Raw genomic sequence first — 21,502 nt, 5'->3', positions numbered from 1 at the left:
ATTTCTTTTTCCTCTATATCTAGCAATTCTGGAGCATATATCACACCTCTACTCTGGTTGAAAGTAGGGTGCGAAATGCATTTTACACAATGACCATCCAATGTTGTTAGTGTTTTTAGCCTTTCACCTTGTAATGGGGATAGTGTCTCTATCAAGAGACTTCCATTTCCTTGTGGTAAAATTTTTGGCTGCCCTTCACATAAATTGACTATTTCTCTGTTAGCTTTGAAAACATTTAAACGCTCATTTCTTCCGTTTTCAAATTCTAAGATAAAACATTTTTCATAATTCACTACTTCATAGTGACCAGGTAATACTTCTATTTTTCTATATCTTTGGGTATTATCATCATTTCTCACACTCTCTCTCTTCTTCTCTAGTGTTTTCTTATCATTATTTTCATAACGAATAAAAGGTTCCAACGTTACTATGTTAGTACCCGAGTTGGAGCTGTCTGTGCCGAGGTCCATGTTTGTATTTTCCAGGTCGTCAACAGAGGGGTGGGTTTTTTTGTTATGAGCAAGCCGGGTTATCCACCTCTTATCGGAGGATGTCAGTCCTCCTATCCCATGTGGCCCAACATGATTAGAGGCTTCAGCGGGGACCAGTCTTCTATTAGAGAGGGCCTGCCTCTCTTTAGGTGGGCGTACACTGGTCAGTGGGGGGTAGTCAGCCCCTCCCACCGTCGACTCCAATGCCTGGCGTCACCCATTACCCGCAAATATGGGTGACTTAAAACCGGATCACTGGAGCCCGACTCTTAACAGACTTGGTCTGCACCCAATGGGGTCTGCCAGAGGGTGATGGCGTCTAAATTGGCACAGGTTGAGATGGAATGCCGTCCATCCCACACTGTGCCAAATCCAAAGCAGCATCCAAAGTATAATCAAACATGCCAAAGTCGTCAACAATATCGAGCCCAAAAGGAAGAGATGGGAGAAAAAAAGAAATAACCAAAAGTAAAGTAAAAGAGAAAGTGCTGACTGATTTAGTTGGATCAACAGCTGGGCACCGAGGTCCAATGGGAAGTAGTTCCCACTGTTCATTAGACCCCAGCTGCTGATCCCTAGGCCCCCCATCCTCATCAAGGCTTCAGCATCTGGGGGGTGTGTGTGTGTGTATCACCTACAATGGCATTTAATACCGCGCGGACTCTACCAGGCATGGTTTCGCCTGAATAGCCAGGAGCTCCGAACCTCTGCCCGGCCAGAAGCTATTACCATAAAAAAATTCCAATGGATATATATATTCCCTAGATAGAATTCGGCATTAAATACCATTGTGGTTGATATTTACATTGATTGAAATCACGAGTGTTGGTGACACACACATATATATATATATATATATATATATATATATATATATATATATATATATATATATCATCATCATCATCATCATCATCATCATCTACTCCTACGCCTATTGACGAAAAGGACCTCGATACTAAAAGTATCTCTCTATTTTAGAAAGTTTACAATTGATAAAAATATGTTTTGTGGTAATATACAGTCCCACTCATTGCGCCTGGCTACGGCTTCGTGAGGTGTGCACATCAAACTCATATGGACGTTTTGCGCGACCTATTCGCAATCTTACTTGTCTTCTTTTTGCACTGAAGATTCCATAGTTAAACAATTGACTATTTCTTTCAACCTATTACCACCTGATTCGTTATTTTACTGATACTGCCATTCTGTAGGTATGAAATGCATATACAGTATACATATATATATATATATATATATATATATATATATATATACATACATGTATATATATATATATATAGTATATAAATATATGTATATAAACACACACACACACACACACACACATATATATATATATATATATATATATATATATATATATATATATATATATATATATATACAGTATACACTGATACATTGGATTGTCCTACACAGGTTTGCATATCTGAATTACAGCTTCTAACTAAAAAAAAATTACATTTTAAGTGAAATCATAATGACATTTGCTTACTCATTACAGATTATTCGTTAGGGGTGTCTAATTCACTATTTTCAAATATTTCTCAAAGCAATAATTCAAAGGACTATACATCTGTAAACAAATATTTTACTCTGAATTTTTCTATTCTAATCAAGCCAATAGCTTAGATTTAATTGAGTTTTATTGCTTTTTCCGTTTTATCCACCAGGATGGCGCAAAAGAAGAAGCACAGACAATGTTTCTAGTGGTAATTGGTGTCGAGAATGATACAATAGCATGCACACCTACTCAGGAAGGCTTAGTGAGTGGCCTGCGAACAATTTTACGAACTTGCGAGATCACCATCATGTGTGTTCTACCTCTGCTTCCCTATTTTACACCTCATGACAGGTAAGGGGAAGTATCATCATCATATATTTATCAAGATACTAAGTAACTTAATATGAGGAGTCTAAACGGTGGATTAAAAATAAAGCTTAAGATATTGTAAGTAATAAACCGACGAGCTGAATAAAGTTTTATAGAAGAATAACATTGTCAAAATACTTATTTTTATGAACGAATTGAGTGCTATTTCACCATAACTTTTCTTTTTACATTTAAACCTATATGCTTTGTAGCATGTTGCAAATAAATTTTCTTGTGAAAAAGAATAATTTTTTAAGAAAATTTCCTTCAGGCTCTCTGCCGGACCACCTGATGAGAACGTAGCTCTTCGCATAATGCTGGAAGACGACGCGCAACTTCGAGACACTACAAATCAAATAATTTCCCTTGTTGAAGATTACTGGAAGAAAATAGAGGATACCAAGCAGCCCTTGGAGTTACTACTGAAGGAGGCACAAATGAAAACTCAACAAGAATCTACAGGAGAATCTGAACAGCGTGGTTTGTTAGGGCAATGTTTTCTTCTTTCTTTTCACAGAGGCCAACAATTCTGTGGGCACCACAATGTTCTGCTCTTCTACATTTTCTCTTACATTTTCGAAAAAAATAGGTTTTTAGTCTGAAATAAATATTTCCATCAGTGAGATTTCGAAATAATCATCTCAAGAGATGGTATTTTACTTAATTAAAAAGAGCTGATATTACACTCAGGTCTCTTAATGTTGTTTTCCCTATAGTAGCACCTGCCGTTGTTCTCATTCGCACAAAATCAGACGAGCGACGTATTGTATGTGAAAAGCTTTAGGCTACGGCAAATTTCTTTCAACTCTATTTTTAAAATTCTGCCATTGCTATACCGTATAAAGAGGCAAATTTGAGTTTTGAACTTTCCATAACAGATGAGACTGAGTGAACTGTCTTCTGGATTTTTAATAGAAAGACAGCTATGGGATCCCCCCCCCAAAATAAAAAATAGTTTACAAATCTTTCAGTAACTTGACATGGTAATACATCCGGAACTTTAAGTTTTCACTGCAAAGTTTCTTTTTATTTTATATAATGGAAGTTTTCAGATAGGCGTTGGATGTATGTTGGGATCAAACACTCATTTGCACAGTTGGATCCCAATCATGCCATCAACTGATGAATTACTCAGTACTTTTTTTTTCACCGCTGTAAGCTTCTCCACAAGTATGGGGTCCTTTGACTGGCCAGACAGTACTACATTGGATCCTTCTCTCTGGTCACGGTTCATTTTCCCTTTGCCTACACATACACCAAATAGTCTGGTCTATCCTTTCCCCATTCTCCTCTGTCCTCATACACCTGACAACACCAAGATTACCAAACAATTCTTCTCCATCCAAGGGGTTAATTCTGCACTGTATTTATTCAGTGGCTACCTACCTCTTGGTAAGGGTAGAAAAGACTCTTTAGCTATGGTAAACAGTTCTTCTAGGAAAATGACACTCAAATCAAACCATTCTTCTCTAGTCTGGGGTAGTGCCATAGCCTCTGTACTATGGTCTAGCACTGTCTTGGGTTAGAGTTCTCTTGCTTGAGGGTACACTTGGGCACACTATTCTATCTTATGTCTCTTCCTCTTGTTTTGTTAAAGTTTTTTTTATACTTTTCATAGGATATATTTATTTTGGTATTGTTGCTGTTCTTTAAATATTTTTTATTCCGTAACTGGAATACAAACTAACACTATTTATAGGGGTATTACTTTCGGCGAAGCTGAAAGGACGAGCCATTAAGATTTAGCGAGGGTTAACTACCAATCCTACTGTGTGAGTGGGAGGGGTAGCTTGCTACCCCTCCCACTCACACACCTGTGATTGCGCTCACTTTGCTTTTGGCTCGTATGTAGTGCGGTTGTCACTGACATTCATCCTCTCCAATTTTGGACTTTTTCTTTCAGTGTATGTATGTGAGCTATGTTTCTCCTACGGCCATGCGCTGTTCTCTTGCAGAGAACAGCGCTGCAACGAAGATAATAAGTGTAGTGAGTGTTGGTAGTGGTCTTCCTCCCAGTGGGAAAGGTATGGGCGTAGACAGAAGAAGGTGTCTAAGCGGGATTCTTCCCTTTCGAAGGGCGCTTCGAAGCAGAAGAAACCCAAGGGTTCTTCCTCCGCCTCCTGACCTTCCTCCGAAGCTCCTACTTGGGCTGCTTCCTCGGGGGGTTGCCCTGCTGGTCATTGGGTTTGCCTGGTGAACCTTGCTTTGAGGTGTTGCTGTGGTTTCTGCACCGGGTTTCTGATCCTCAGAGCGAGTCAGCTTCAGACGTTGACGTCGTGGTGTCGAAGAGCTCATCTGCTGCCCTACAGCTGCTCCTGCGTCTGCGTCTGCTAACCATCTTCCTCCACCGAGGTCTTCACTCTTTCCCCTGACGAACATCCTTCAGGAGGGCGGGGAGAGCAAAGCCCGAGTCACATCTGACCAACGAGTGCTTCGCTTTCTAGTAAAGTGTCTCACATAGAGACTCCTCTTCGACGGCCTGCTGTCAATCAGCTAGCTGATCCCACGCTTCTACGTCGTCGCATCGCCAGCAGGCGACCTCGCCGTGTCTGTCCTCCACTTCACCTTCAGGGTGACCTTGGCCCCCGGCCAAGAGATGTCTCTTCACCTCCTCTCTTCCTCAATCTTCTTCTTTGGAAGAAACTGTTCGACTTTCGCCTCCATCTCCAATCTCGTCTCATCACTCTACGTCTCACTTGGCTCTTGCCCAACACTCACCTGCTTGACAGTCTGAACATCTACCAGCAGAGCGTGAATCACATACACGTTCACCTCATGAATCGCCTGACCATCGTCTTCCTCCTAGTGAAACTCGTCTAATGCGTGAATCGCCTGACCATCGTCTTCCTCCTCGTGAAACTCGTCTAATGCGTGAATCGCCTGACCATCGTCTTCCTCCTCGTGAAACTCGTCTAATGCGTGAATCGCCTGACCATCGTTAACGAACGAATTCTCATGTACCACCTAAGAGGTTGGTTACTTGTGAATCGTCTTCTACGTCAATTTTAGTGCGTGAATCGCCTGACCTTAGTCATCGAGCTACTTCTACACCAAAGCGTCTAGCTCGTGAATCGCCTGCCCAAACGTCAATGAGTGACTTCTTGTGTTCCACCTAGGCGTGTGGTTGTTATTATTATTATTATTATTATTATTATTACTTGCTAAGCTACAAGTCATCCTTGAAATAGCAGGGTGCTATAAGCCCAGGGGCACCTACAGGGAAATTAACCCAGTGAGGAAAGGAAACAAGGAAAAATAAAATATTTCAAGAACAATAACAACATTAAATTAAATATTTCATATATAAACTATACAAACTTTAACAAAACAAGAGGAAGAGAAATTAGATATAATAGTGTGCCCAAGTGTACCCTCAAGCAAGACAACTCTAACCCAAGACAGTGACAGGCCATGGTACAGAGGCTATGGCACTACACAAGACTTGGAGAATAATGGTTTGATTTTAGAGTTTTCTTCTCCTAAAAGAGCTGCTTACCATAGCTAAAGAGTCTCTTCTAGTCTTACCAAGAGGAAAATGGCCACTGAACAATTAAAATGCAGTAGATAACCTCTTTGGTGAAGAAGATTTGTTTGGCAATATTAGTGTTGTCAGGTGTATGAGGACAGAGGAGAATATGTAAAGAATAGGCCAGACTATTCGGTGTGTGTGTGTGTGTAGGCAAAGGAAAAATGAGCCGTAACCAGAATGAGGGATCCAATGTAGTACTGTCTGGCCAGTCAATGGACACCATAACTCTCTAGCGGTAATATCACAACGGGTGACTAGTGCCCTGGCCAACCTACTGCCTACACGTGAATCGCCTACGTCATCGCTTACCACACGTGAATAGCCTGACCATCGACAACAAACGATGTCTCGTGCTCCACCTAAGGGATTGATCGCTTGTGAATCGCCAACGCATTCAACTTCGCATCATGCTACCACTACGCAAGAATCACCGACAATGCGGGAATAGCTTCCTCATCGGAAATCGCCTGCTCAGCAGTGTTTGCCTGCTCGTCAGCATTTGCCTGACCGTCAGCGTTCATCTTCTCTACAGCGATCGCCTGCTCATCCGCATTCTCCCGCTCGGCAGTGTTCAACTGCTTGTCAGCGTTTGCCTGCTCATCAGCATTCCCCTCCTCTGCAGCGATCGTCTATCCAACAGCATTCAACCCATCTACCTCGAGTCGTGTAGACTTTCGCCATCCCGCAAAACGGTTATTGATCATGCAATAAACCAGGGTTCGTCTGTACACCAGAGCATTCTTAAACCATCGCATCGCTCTCCTCTGGAACACGTTCGCTCACCTGTTCGTGAGCCTCTTCAACGATATTCGTCGCTCATCGTTCAGCATTCACTCCTAGCAACGCGTGAATCCGCTCCCCAGCAAGTGTCGTCAAACCGACCTGCCTCTCGTGCAGTAGTAACGACCAATTTCACGGTACAACTGTATCGCTCATCAACGTGGGAACACTCTCCCTCCTATTGATCTTTCAGCCATCAAGCTTCACATTGTGCACAGAAGGTTTCTCGTCACTCCCAAACACTTCAACAACCATCACATCCTCTTGCAAGAGAGGATCTCCAACTGCAACCACCAAAAGCAGTGGTTGTGACCTCCAAAAAAGGTAGGTTGAGTAACGATCATTCTCCCTCGTCCCGCTCCCCTCCTCGCAAACGAGTAATGTTCCAACTGACGGGGAAGGAGGGAGGGAGCAAGTTTCAGGATTTAGGGATTCCTAAGCTTCCAGCATTTAGAAGGGAACCTGCTTCTACAGTCCCCAAATCCTCAGCATCTGTTTCGGAGACCCCACAGAAGGATTATTTATCCTCTTTCCCTTGAGATCTTTCGGGGAGTGCTTCGATGAGTAAGCAGCCGTGGTTCAACGCCCTGGTTAGGGAGGTAACTCAAGCCTTCACCCCCATGGTTACTTCAGATCTGCCGGAAGCCCCAGCGGTTTCAACTAATCCAGGAGTTAGGACCATGACTGCTTCTTCCCTCCTGAAGAGGAAGAGGGGATCTTTTAATAAGGTCAAGCTGACCCTGATCTGGACGTTTAGGGTTAAAACCTCCCCTGAGGTTTCACCATCGCCTTGGCCCCTCAATGCTTCATCCACTGTACCTAGAAGCAATCAAAAGGAAGAGTCAGTGTTGGATTCTCCCCTTCCGTCACCGACGGAAAGACCTGAAGGACAGAACATAGTCTCACTTACAGCTCCTCACTCTCTCCCTTCTTAGAGGGTCACTACACTACAGTAGACCTCGTGCCTCTTAGACTATTCCCAAGTCCTCCTCCAAGACTCAGAACCACTCAGAGGATTCCAGGAGTCAAGTAAGTCTTGCAGTTGATGACCACGACCCACCCCCGGGTTGAGAACGTGGTGGTGGATGAAAAACTTCTCGCTGCCAGCCCAGTTGCAGACGCATACCCAAGAGAGTCGGAACATGCCTTCTGGCAGGTTCTGACCATCATGGGGGCCCGTAATGGGTTACCCGATCCAGAGACGGCACCTCAAGAAGGCAAAGACACAGTCCTAGACCGTGTCTTAAGCACCCAAAAGCCTCAAAAGGCCAGTGTAGCTTTGCCCTGGTCCCGGGGGTTAAAGAGTGTCCTGCGTAAGATCGCCTCCCAGCTGTCTTCCATCTCTGAGTCGGAACATGCCTTTTGGCAGGTTCTGACCATCATGAGGGCCCTTAACGGGTTGCCCGATCCGGAGACAGCTCCTCAAGAAAGCAAAGACACAGTCCTACACTGTCTTAAGCACCCAAAAGCCTCAAAAGGCCAGTGTAGCTTTGCCCTGGTCCCGGGGGTTAAAGAGTGTCCAGCGTAAGATCGCTTCCCAGCTGTCTTCCACCTCCGAGTCTTTTCATTCTTCCTCGTCCACTAAACTACTCCCACCTTCAGGTGCTAACCAGAGGAGGTATTACGACATTAAGGACGAAACCTTCTCGACAATGTCTCCATCACTCCCTGGAAGCGCTGACCAAGGGAGTCTCTCTAGAGAGGCTCTCTTCGCGTCAGGTCTCATTTTCGGTCTCTGAGATCCTTAACCAAGAGAAGGTTGCGAAGTATGCCATGAAGGCTACTTTGTGGCTGGATCATTGGTTGGGATCGGTAGGAATCCTGGTGCAAACTGAAGATTTCTCTAAGAATCGTACCAGGAGGGCCTTGGAGACCTTCCTTCTCTCTGGCACCCACACCATCAAGTTTCTGGCCCACAAGGTAGTGACCCTGTAGGACAACACCATTCTAAGACGAAGTTATGTGGTGGCCAAGAGATTTCACCAACAAGTCCCTAATGCTGAGATCACTAGGGTTCAAACCTACTCCATGGAGGGGTTCTTCCTCTTCGAGCCTAGGGACATCAAGCAGGGTGGGGAGAGGTTGAGGCAGTCCAACACGGACTCCCTCCTTCATAGGGTCCCGACAGCTCAGCCCTACAGACCGCCAGCCCCTCCAAAGACCAGCCAAGTGAAATCGTTATCGAAGAAAATGGTAGCAATTTCTAAGTCTAAGACAAGGACGGGAAAGGCAACAAGTCCAATCGTGGAGAAAAACACAAAGGGGGTGGCAGTAAAAACTGCAAACGTTAAGATAGGTCATCCCCCTGCTTGTCCACCAGTAGGGAGATGCCTACAAAGCTGCTGGACCAGATGGATGCAGCTCAGGCCAAACCCTGGATGGTCTCCGTGATTCACACAGGGTATCGTGTCCCGTTCATTTCATCTCTCCCTCCACTAACTAAGAATCAAGTGCTTGTGAGCTCCTTTGCGATGAGATCAGCAATGGGGCAGATCCTTCAGGCCGAAGTCCAGACCATGTTGGAGAAGGGGACTCTCTATGAGGTCCTCGACGGGTTAGGTTTCTTCAGTCGACTCTTTCTTGTGAAAAAGGTGTCTGGAGGCTGGTAACCAGTCATCGATCTTTCAGCTTTGAACAAGTTTGTCGAACAGACTTCGTTCAGCATGGAGATGGGAGACACGGTCAGACTGGCAATAAGACCATAGGACTTCATGTGTACACTGGATCTGAAGGACGCATACTTCCAGATCCGGATCCATCTGTCTTCAAGGAAGTATCTAAGATTCAACATCGACAAGAAGACATACCAGTTCAAGGTGCTGTGTTTCGCCCTTTCCACAGCACCCAAAGTTTCACTAGTGTGTTTCCCCTAGTGACATCCTGGGCTCACAGGTTCGGCATCCGTCTCCTCTGTTACCTGAACAACTGGCTGATCCTGGCAGACTCGATAGCAACCCTTCTTCAACACCGAGACAAACTTCTAAGGCTTTGCCAAGATCTTGGATCACAGTAAAACTCGAGAAGTCTTCCCTGCTTCCCACTCAAAGACTGGTATACCTGGGCATGGTATTAGATGACAGGCTAGCAAGGCTAAGGAAAGTAGCAAGACCTTTCCGCAGACGAGAAAATCTCCCAGCCCAGAAGTGGCGAAGTCTCCTCAGACACCTATCATCCTTGGCACGTCTATTTCCCAACATTCACCTCAGAATTCAATCCCTCCAGTGGCGTCTGAAGTCCAATTGGAATTAGGCCTTCAATTCCCCGGACACTCTGATTCCCATGGGGAGGAACAGAAGGATCTCGGATGGTGGCTGGCAGATGAGAATATGCTGAAGGGTGTCAATCTTCTTGTCCCTCCTCTCGATTTGATGCTGTTCTCGGACGCATCAAAGAAAGGGTGGGAGGCCCATGTGCTACACCACATGGCCTCAGGCCTTTAGTACGAGTCCGAAAAGTACCTTCACAATAACCTCTTGAGAGATGAAGGTCATCTTTCTGGCCCTTCAAGAGTTGCAACAGTTCCTGGCGGGTCACTTCATTGCTGGCGATGAGCAACAACACCACGGTAGTGGCTTACATCAAGAAGCAAAGAGGTACTTTTTTGCAGCCCCTATTCCATCTAGCAGTGGAGATCCTAAGATGGGCGGATGTCTATTCAGTCTCACTATCAGTTTACTTCATTCCAGGCAAGAGGAATGTGCTCGCCGACAATCTAAGCAGAGCATCGCAGATAGTTGGTTCCTAATGGTCTTTGGATCATCTAGAAGCCAACATATTCCTGACTTCGTGGGGTTCGCCGAATTTGAATCTGTTCGCAACGGCCCTAAACTTCAGGCTCCCGCTGTACTGCTCCCCAGTCCCAGATCCCAAGACTCTCTGGCAAGATGCATTCCAACAACGGTGGGACAACATCGACGTATACGCATTCCTACCATTCTGTCTGATGAGAAGAGTACTCAACAACACCAGAACATCGATCAATCTTTCAATGATCCTCATAGCTCAGCTATGGTATCATACGGAATGGTTCCCGGACCTTCTTCTGCTCCTGACGGAGCTCCCAAGAGAACTTCCTCCACGACACAATCTACTCAGACAGCCCCATGTCAACAAATACCACAAGGCAATAGCTTTGCTACATCTTCACGCCTGGAGACTATCCAGTATCTCCTCACACAGAGAGGATGTTTGCAACAGGTTCCAAAAAGGATGTCTGGATATCTGCTAAAATCTTCAGCCTCAGTCTATCAGGCGAAGTGGAATGTCTTCTGTGGTTGGTGTCATTGAAGGGGTCTCAATCCACTCGATACCACTATTCCATCAATGAGAGAGTTTCGTGTATTTGCAGGAAGAAATGCAACATTCAGTTTCAGTGGTTAAAGGCTATCGCTCAGCCTTTAGACTGAAAGGAACGGAAATTTCCTCATCCCTGGAACTTTCCCTCCTCATACGAAATTATGAACTTACCTGTCTCAGTCGTAAGTGAGACCTCCCCCATGGAACATGGTTCGAGTTCTACGATCTCTAAAGAGACCTCCGTACGAACTATTACGCCAAGCAACAGATCGCCACCTGACTTGGAAGACCGTGTTCCTACTCGCCTTGGATCAGCCAAACAAGTCAGCGAACTTCATGGTCTCTTTTATGGCATCACCAAGTCAAAGAGATGGGCAGAGGTAAGCTACAGCTTCGTCCCTGGGGTTGTTGCAAAGACTCAGAATCCGGGGGTTTCGGATCCTAGGTTCGAATCCTCCCGGATAATGAGTCTTCGCTCTGTAACTGATAACCCAGATCATCTGTTACTATGCCCAGTAAGGTATTTGTGGGAGTACCTCAAGAGAACAGCAGAAGGTCGGCCTAGAGTGTCCTCATTCAGAACCAAGAGGCAAGTCATGAAGAACACAATCTCTATATGGATTCGCAAAGTCCTTGACTTTACTCTGAATCCCGACCCTCCTTCAACACGTGGTCCCAGAGCTCATGATGTCAGAGGCGTTGCTACTTCCCTGGCCTTCAAAAAGAACTACTCTATGATGCAGGTATTGAAAGCGGATGTGTGGAAACGCCAAACAACGTTCACCCCATACTACATGCAAGATGAACCTCGATATGTTTTCTATCGGTCCTGTTGTGGTGGCCCACCAGCTGGTTTAGTACCTCAAGCTCCTTACTGGACAAGTAGCAGAAGGTTGAGGGCAGTATTTACTCGGGTTGTCTGAGTGAATGAAAAGGAATGACTGGTTCTTCCTTTCTTCATCCTCCCCTCTTTTGGGGAAATCAGCATCCTGTAACCTCCGCACAAGCTGGCCTTAAACCTCTGCAGGTAAACCATTGCTCCCTTGTGTAACGTAGTATTTTTCCAATAATGTTGCGTTCCCATACCCTGGCGAGGTGGTATTGGGAATGTCTTGGTCTCTTCAGTTATTTCCTAAAAAAACTCGGAATAACGTTTACCTGGACAGTCATATTGCTTGGGTAAGCCGTTAACCATGCTTAACATGTTTAGCGAGGTGTTAGGGTCTCCTTATTGGTGCACAAAACTCTGCACAATAGGGAATACCCCGAGTAAGGCCAAAAAGCCAGATTGGCAGGGACGTCCTCCCTATAACAGATGAGTTACCCCTATAGATGCCGTTGGTTTGTATTCCAGTTACGGAATAAATGACAAATTTGGAGTTAATTTGTATGTTTCCTAACGGTACAAACCTTACCTATTTATACATACTTGCCGCCAACCCTGTCCTCCTTGAAGTCCTATCTCCAAGCAAAGTGAGCGCACCCACAGGTGCATGAGTGGGAGGGGTAACAAGGTACTCCCCTAACCCCCGGTAACTAGCGGGATGGGTAGTTAACTCTTGCTAAATTTTAATGGATCGTCCTTTCAGCTTCACCGAAAGTAATTCCCCTATGAATAGCTAAGGTTTGTATCATTAGGAAAAATATAAATTACCTCCGAATGTCATATTTTTCATTGTTTCCTTTCCTCATTGGGCTATTTTCACTATTGAAGCCCTTGGGCTTATGGCATCCTGCTTTTCCAACTAGGGTTGTAGCTTAGCAAGTAATAATAATAATAATAATAATAATAATAATAATAATAATATCAGCTTTCCTAATTCGTGGGTATCATTTCATTTTAAATGTATAATAAATGCTTTATTAAATTATAAGATGAGTTTTAAAGAATGCCGTTAATTACCTTAACAAAAATAATGTAAATGTAAATTGTTACTCATCTTGTATTACATTTCAGCTTTCACGCTCAATCTTCTTAGTCACAAATAACAAATTGCAGAACTAGGAACATTGGGGACTTGGTTAGCGCGCATCGAAGGGCTTGTCACTTCTGTAGGGGAGGTGAATGAAGTCGTGTCTTTAGGGCTTCTAAAAGTCGATCAAACTGCAGCAAAGAAAGTCGTCGTCACCTCCCTTCGACAACAACAACAACGAATGCACCAAGAAGTCAGTCAGTAAGTAATATGATTTACTTAAAAAGCTCTGATCTCAACACACCAGATATTCTTGGTATATTCAATTATTGAATACTTTCTCACTATCACATGGTTATCTTATATTGAAAATCCTTTATAAAGATATAAAAGGAACAAAATTATCACATGAAACTACACATAACTCTCATAACCTGATCATAACCAATGCGTGACTTATCTGGTACACATGGATTAATCATGCAGTTTAAACGTCAACAAGGTAAAACTAGAAAAAAAAACTATCAAATAATTTGTATTAATTATCTCATTAAGAAATTCACCTCCAAAATTCAATTCTAATTTCTCAAAAAAGTACAACTCTCCCACCATTTGTATAACTTTCCTTAGCTACACCTCTTTTTCCTCAAAGTATTAGTTCTCTATTTCCGATTGTAGATCCGATGAAAATAGACCTAAAATCTTACACCACAGGCTGATCCAGGCCATAGAATCATTCAAAGACTGAAAGACTAGCATATCGGGATCAGGACAGAAAAACAAAAGATAAATAATAATGTATCACTCAATTTTATGTGCAATCATAATGCCGTTTTGTCTAATGATCACGTTATTACCCTAACTTAAATATCCAGTCATTGACTTAGTTCTGTCTGAATCGGAAGGAATACTCACGAGTGTGGGTCAAGCGCCTTTTCCCAATGTACAAGATTTCTAATGATTCAATAATCTAACTCATCTACACAGAGGGTTCGACCAACGAGTGAAGGCTTTACAAGCAGATGCTACAGACAAATGGTTGGGGTTAGAACAAGCACCAGTAACAGCCGAACAGGTGGTAAACCTGTTGAATTATGTGTTGGAAGTTCGTGGACAGGTAAATATTATCCATAGACAGGAAAGGAGGTAAGCTGTTATAAGGAACGCGATCAAAGTAATGCCATTTGGAACTTGAACGCATACTCTGCATGAAGTGGATTAATACTCTGAATTTTTTATGATAATATTGCTTACTGCTTACACACACTAAACATATTGGGTTTCTATACACAACAAAATTGTACTTCCAAACTTCAGTGATTAAAAATTACAATCAATTATCAATATGCATTTGCATCGCTCATGTAATTTGGAGAGCAACAATATTTTTTGGCACGATAAAAACATTGATGGTTAAGTCACATTAATAGTAACTAAAGAAACATTACCTTGCACCATTGATTATTAATAACTTCGATCATAGATTAGAACGTCTTCTTGATCATATTTGTCAGATGGACAGTGTCGGGGAGGAGGAGAAGATAATCCAGGAAGCCTATGAAATGATACAAGGGTACCATATCACTCTTCACCCTGAGGTACGTATGATTTATATAAGATATCTTCAATAGGAGAATTGTCCGGTTAAAAATAGATAAGCATGGGTCTAGACACGTAGGCTATAATATGTATACATATTAACACAAAGGAATATATCTCCCTATTGGAAATAAGAACTCGCACTTACACCTAGTGGCTTAGTATCATTTCAACTTACAATACTCTGACATTCGAAGTTCAGAATCAAGAAACTCAACATAAAATTCTTTAATTCTTTACCTGCATTATGGGTGCAGTTCAAAGGAACTGCTAAATAGCTCATAAATCAATATATTTCTGTTTTAAGAGCTACGTAGTAACGTGTCAGTTTTTGTTCCTCCTACACTTCAAGTACACTGAATATATATATATATATATATATATATATATATATATATATATATATATATATATATATATATATATATATATATGTTTATCTTTATCACCTGCAGCTACTCCACTGCAGGACAAAGACCTCAAATATACCTTTCCAAGCACTTTTGTTTATGGGTTTTCTTGGCTAGATAATCCATCGTCTTCTCTTCCTTCCCCTGCTTCATTTGGAATATCTAGGGATCCATTCTTTTATTCTTCTTCTCCATCTATTATCTATCAAACACATTATATGTCCTACCTATGTCCACTTCTTTTTCTTACAGGTTATTAGAATATCCTCTACTTTAGTTTGCTCTCCAATCCATGTTGCTAATTATCTGTCCCTTAACGTTATTCCCATCATTCTTCTTTACAGTGCTCCTCGAGTTGCAACTAGCTTTTGTTTTAAGTCTAGTGATGCTCGAATTTCTGATGTGTAAGTTGATACTGTTAAGACTATCTAATTAAATAATCTTTTTTACTTTTTATAATCTCATTTTGTTTACCAAATGCTCTCCATTCCATTTGTCTAAGCACGTATATTCATTAACAATCTCTAGAGGCTCGTCCATAACCCTTATTTGTAATCTCTGCATTTTCAATGAACATTATCTTAGTTTTACTCATATTCATTTTCAGTCCTACATTTCTGATTTATCAATTCAAATCGTCTATCATCATTTGCAATTCCCGTGATTCACTAAATATTTAATGTGCAATCTTAAATTGTTAGAGTATTCCCCATTAATGTTAATTCCTACATTTTCCCAATCTAAATTCTAAAAAACCGCTTTTACGAATACTGTGAATAATTTAGTCGAGATAGGGTCTCCCTGTCTAACTCATCAATCAGAATTGTCTCCCTATCTTTATCTAGTTTTAGGATTGCTGTATTTCTCGTATAAATATCTTCAAGTGTTCTAACATAAGATTCACATATCTCTTGTCTTTGAAAGGCTTTCATTAAAGCTGAAGTTTTGACAGAATCAGAAGCTTTCTCATGAACTATAAATGCCATACATAGTAGTTTGTCATACTTTGTTGATATTTTCGTTACCTGGTTAATATCATGGATATGACTTGTTGTTCTAAAACCTGTCTTTCTATTCGGACTAATATAATCTTTGGAAATATTTTACATATATACTAAGAGTAAACTTATTGGGCGGTAATTTTTCAGGGCTTTTGTGTCTCCCTTTTTGTGAATTAGTATAAAGTCTTCCAGGCTGTAGGTATAGAGCCTTCTGACAGACATTTTGTGAAAAGTTCAGTGAGTTTTACTATTATGAAACCTCCTCCAGCTTTTATTCAATCAATTGTCAGGCTATCTTCTGCCACTTTGTCTCTTTTCATGCCTTGTAATGCTTTCTTTATTCCATCTACTGTTATTTTTGAAACCGGCTTAGGTGTTTCATTATTTCCAATGGAAAATTTTGTATAATATTGTCTAGAAATTGTCTGCAAAGTTTATCATTGCATCTCTTCAACTGATATTTCTATTGTCATCCTTAAAAGCAAATATCTGTTGGCAGCCTGTTCAAAGTGTTATTTTCATCAATTTCATGCTTTTTCCTTTCTGAAATGTTTCTTCAATTTCGGTCAGATTGTGTTTAGGAGTGTCTTATTTTTTGTTTAGTTTTTTTTTTTATAGTTTTAGATAGTTCTTTTAATCCTATCTGATCTATATTGGATTTTTCCCTTCTTTCCCATCTTTTCTTTACCTGGCTTTTTCTCTTTTCTGATCGTTTTCCTTAATCTCATTTAGGATTGATTAGTTTGAGTTTTCTGACATTCTGACATCTAAGGTCATTCACGCCGATATCGTTTATTGTCAATAAAAAATAAAAAAATAAAAGAATATCCAATCAAACTCATAGAAGCAAAAATGTCATTCAAAAGTTAAATATCTTTTAGAAGACCTGCTTCTGAAATAAAGCTAAAAATACCACTAGCATGATAGGATACACCATGTCAAAGAATGTTGGCAAGGATGAACCTGCCATCCTCAACTTTTCCACTTTCCCTCGTGGTGATTCCAATAAGAAATTTGTAATTTTGTAAAATTAACTTTATATATATATATATATATATATATATATATATATATATATATATATATATATACATAAAATAGCAATATATATATGTGTGTGCGCGCGCGTGTGAAAAAATACCAAAATATTGCAAAATAATTGTGTCAAGAAATAGATCTTTTGCAGGTACATAACAAGTACGAAGTTCTCCAGAAGGAAGTGAAGAGACTTCGGAGGACTGTGCGTAGAAGTATGATGGAAAGGCCAACTCTAATCAAGAAACTAGAACAGCTGCTAGAAAAGGAAATAGAGGAGTTGGATGGCGAAACTGGAAAATTAGCTGAGCAAGTCCAGGTTAGGCTTAACGTAATATTCTCCCTTTATCAGGTTTTGAATCTCAAGTGTATAAAATTAAGGATACATTTTCATTTGAATAATATGACGCTGTTATGTCAGACCCAATCTGATACCTGCACCGGAGAGCTTTGTCAATATACATCGTATATAGAATAATCACTAAATTAACTGGAGACAAAAATTTTGAAAATACAGAATCTTAACATTTACAAAAAAAAATATTAAACATAAAATCCTCTGTTCACGCCACTTTTACAACCATGGCACATTTTTTCTTGTCCGCAGGCCTTGCGATTTCTTAGGGTGACAAGTGATAGAGAAGAAGCAATGAAAATGTTGGAGGCTGCAGATTCGAGGGCCTGTACCATCAGAGCTCAAGCTACTACTATCATCCAATATCAGGAGAATTTTCAGGTATGTTTGTTAATTATTAGTATAGGCGCTTCACAAACATTCAAAAGAATATTCTGTAGTTGTCATATAAATATAAACTTTTTCTTTGAATTGTCTTATACAATACGGCCACAATACTATAAAGCCATGAAACCATTTTTTTGTTAATATTATCAATAGCATTAATGGAAAACATTCCCAGGAACCAGTTTGAAAGTGTTTTCCTTTCAAATCATGATTTTTCAAGAAAAGAAAACTATGAATAATATAATAGGGGCACACACAAAAAAAAATAGATAAATATTTAAGAGAAACGTCAGAAAATCTAGTACATGATTATTTGAATTAGATTTACAGACATATTTTAAGATTTATATGCATCAGCATCAATGGTTTGACCAAGAAGAGTCCCTGACGTTGGCAATGATGAGAATGAGAGACTGCTGGTACTGAGTTAAATAGCAACGTGGTAGCTGGACAAGATGTACAGTTATTGCTTGGCTTCTGCAATGAAAGGCGATATAGATGTTATTGTTTAATGAAAAGGAAGCCATTTCTTATGTTGTTTTGTATGAAAAATAAAAAAGTGTAGACCTAAGTTATTCAGTCACGAAATAGTTTTTTTACAACAATTAAATCAAAGACATTGTTTATGGTAATGTCGTCTCAAAATTACAAAAAAGTTATGTAAAATTTATATTTTTCTGACTGCATTACATTTTTATTTCTTTTCGTGCTATAGAAATGGAAAAAAATTAGACCACGGCTACATCAGGTATTTCTGATACTCAGGTTCCCTAAATAGTGTTACCTATACAAGCTTACTCATAAACTACAGCATGAAATGAATTTGGCCAATCCATAGTCTATGTTTAAATAGTTTCACCTAATGCCCCACTTCCTACAACATTTAATGACCTTTCAGAGTTGTACTACAGCTTACAGTTTCTCAAGTCAACTTTAGAAGAATGAATAGATGCAACTATAATAACATCGTTCACACACTGCATGGTTTAATTTTCTGGGACAACTGTGAATTCCCAAGGGAAGAGATTCACCAGCCTATTGAGCCAAGCTCGACTCTTAGAGATGGCCAAAATAGATTAGGGAGGATCATTATTTAAATTAAAGCTAATATATAAAAAACATAGTAAATATAACATATAAAAAATAAATCATGAGATAGAAATCTATGAATAGAAATTTAAATCGTATCTATAAAACCAATGTTTCTTAAAATTGTTAACACACTAAAATCAAAAAAATTCTCCGATTCCGATAAAATGTCAAAACAAATTTAAAAACTTTACAATGGCTAAAATATGTTGCTTGGTTAGAATAGCGTCACACACACTACACCTGGCAACTGCTTCATGAGGTGTGCACTGACACTACATTGAACAACCATTCTTCAATTTTGTTTGACATATACGCAACCTTGCTAAAATTATTACAGTACTTCTTTTTTGTTCCGACGATTTCCATAGACTGAGAAACAACTGGCTTTATTTGCTTTAATTTATTACTGTCGGATTCATTATACCACCGAGTTTGCCATTTTGCTGCTATGAAATGCTTTACTGTCTTCTTTAATTAAATCTAATGATGATTTAACAGCAACATCCTTTTTTTCATAACTATAAACTCAAACACGGGTAGGAATCTACCACATTTCAATATTCACTACTCAGGAATACAATTTGTTTAGGAGCTCTTCAATGCTCAATACTAGTTTGTTTCTATGGCACTTCTTGAATCGGTATAAATGACAAACTTACGGTTCACCCTATTACTTCAATTTTTTTTTTTTCTAATCATGTAAGCTGCTAATATAATTGCGAAAAGTTCGGATGAAAACATATCACTGCGGTTGAAGAATTTTTTTGCTGAAGAATTTGTTAAGATTTTTGATTCACTTCACATGGTTACAAAATTTCGATGTAAGGACAAGGGTGGTTCCTTACTTTCACATTACACTGATATATCTAGGGAAGGACATAAGGCTCCACTAAATAGTTTGAGACCTCAAGTGTGTATTGGATCTAAGGACTTCAAATTAGTTTCAGATCCCTATCCATATATTGGGCTACCATAATCTATTCTCGATAACACTAATGCTCTATGGATCATAAAAGTTGACCTCTTTGTACCCCATATTGTAAAAGGCTATTTTTTTTTTTTACCGTTTAGATCATTATTACATTTTAGATTTGATGTAAGATACACGATCTTTCTAATTGAGGTATCAAATATTAATCCTAAAATTTTATCTTATACTGGTGATATCTTATATCATCAGCCGTTACTAGTCAACTTCAGAACAAAGGCTTCAGACATGTCCTTCCACTTGGGTCTGTTTATGGTCTTTCTATGTAGACTAGCATAGAAAGGAATTAGATTTAAGTGTCACCAAATGCAAGATTTATTTTTTGTTTTTTCTTCCATCTAATATTCTTAGAGAACATTATTGCTCGAGTTTTTCTGCAGAAAATCTAAAACCAATAGACGCAGTTCAAACTTTTATTTCTCGAATGGAGTTATTTAGAATTCTTTGTAGGTGACGAAGATTGATTGATGAGTAGTAAATGGCAGAGTCATCCACGTAAAGGCTACTTTGCACTTTGTGGTATATGAGCAAATGTGCCATTAATTGCTAGTGCAATGTTCTCTTAAAACACTATCCTGGGGTACACCACGATCAAAATTTCAAGATTTGGAATAAAAATTCTCTTTACAAGATTAGAATGTAATTGCTTCTTGTTCTTTTTTTTTATGGATCGAAAGTGGACATCCAGGTTATTATTAATACTATTTAAACTTTCAATATTTCGTCTAATAATATTTGAGATTGCCTGTGTATCATGAACGGGTAGCCCACTATGCAATAATGCATGTCTTGCAGATCTGCTAAAAGAACCAGTAATTTTTCTAAATGTCTGCCACACTTGCAATAAAGTATTTTCTTTCCTTGTATTGCTTCTTCTCTAAATTTAGCAGAAATCTTATCTAAATATGGTTTCATTACACTCATTTCTATTGTTATATCATAACCAGGTTTTTCATTGTATTTCTCAATATTATGGGACCAGTGCTCTTATTTTTTACAGTTTAATTCAAAGTTTCTAGTTTTCCTCAGAGTGAATGTTTTTCTTTTATTAATTGGGTTAGCGTATCTAACCACCAAGGGACGGAATGTTTCATTATTATTAAAAGGAAGAGGAGGAAGAGGATTAATCAACCCAATGAGTCAAGCTCAATGTTTAAAGAGCTGGCCCAATTAAAGTCTGGTAGAAAAAACAATTGATATCATGATTATAAACAAATCAAATATATAATAAATGTGACAGAAACGAAAGGAATCGTAAGATAAATAAATATTAAAATATTTATAAAACCTATATTTCTCAAAAACGTTAAAACCTTAAAATTAGAGAAACTTCCGTATTCTGGTAAAAATTACAACTCTTACCAAAACAAATTTCTCTTTCAAAAAAACTACTGCCACAACACTGTACCTGGGAACTGATTCACGGGGTGTGCAACTTAAACCACGTGGCTTTATCTGTTTAATCTTATTAGACAGGTTTGTTCTTCTACAGAGCTTGTCATTTTGCTGCTATGAATCTTTTTAAAAGGGTTATATAATGCTTTACGAGTGGTTTAATAGCTTGCTTTGGCAAAAAAAAAAAAAAAAAAAAAATATTGATGATTTAGCAGTAACTTTCGCTTTTATTATTAACAGAAAGCCCAACATGGGGAAAAATCTAACACATTTCAATATTTAACCCGCTGGGAATAGAACTTGTCGATGAGCTCTTTAATTTTCTAATACTATG

General features: G+C 39.7%; 1 protein-coding gene across 1 annotated transcript in view; it reads left to right on the top strand.

The window, feature by feature from the left end:
- The window catches only part of LOC137633717 (dynein axonemal heavy chain 6-like), a 163,475-nt gene that overhangs the window by 8,723 nt on the left and 133,250 nt on the right, over positions 1-21,502 (top strand). Inside the window, exons 2-8 of the mRNA XM_068365966.1 lie at positions 2,189-2,370; positions 2,660-2,868; positions 12,993-13,167; positions 13,894-14,023; positions 14,421-14,504; positions 17,103-17,270; positions 17,559-17,687. Of these exons, the coding sequence (XP_068222067.1) occupies positions 2,189-2,370; positions 2,660-2,868; positions 12,993-13,167; positions 13,894-14,023; positions 14,421-14,504; positions 17,103-17,270; positions 17,559-17,687 (1,077 nt within the window). The remainder of the gene's footprint in view (positions 1-2,188; positions 2,371-2,659; positions 2,869-12,992; positions 13,168-13,893; positions 14,024-14,420; positions 14,505-17,102; positions 17,271-17,558; positions 17,688-21,502) is intronic.

The sequence above is a fragment of the Palaemon carinicauda genome, chromosome 3 (assembly GCF_036898095.1).
Source record: "Palaemon carinicauda isolate YSFRI2023 chromosome 3, ASM3689809v2, whole genome shotgun sequence".
Lineage (NCBI taxonomy): Eukaryota > Metazoa > Arthropoda > Malacostraca > Decapoda > Palaemonidae > Palaemon > Palaemon carinicauda.
The sequence above is the reverse complement of the archived record's forward strand: the minus strand, read 5'-3'. Positions and strand labels throughout refer to the sequence as shown.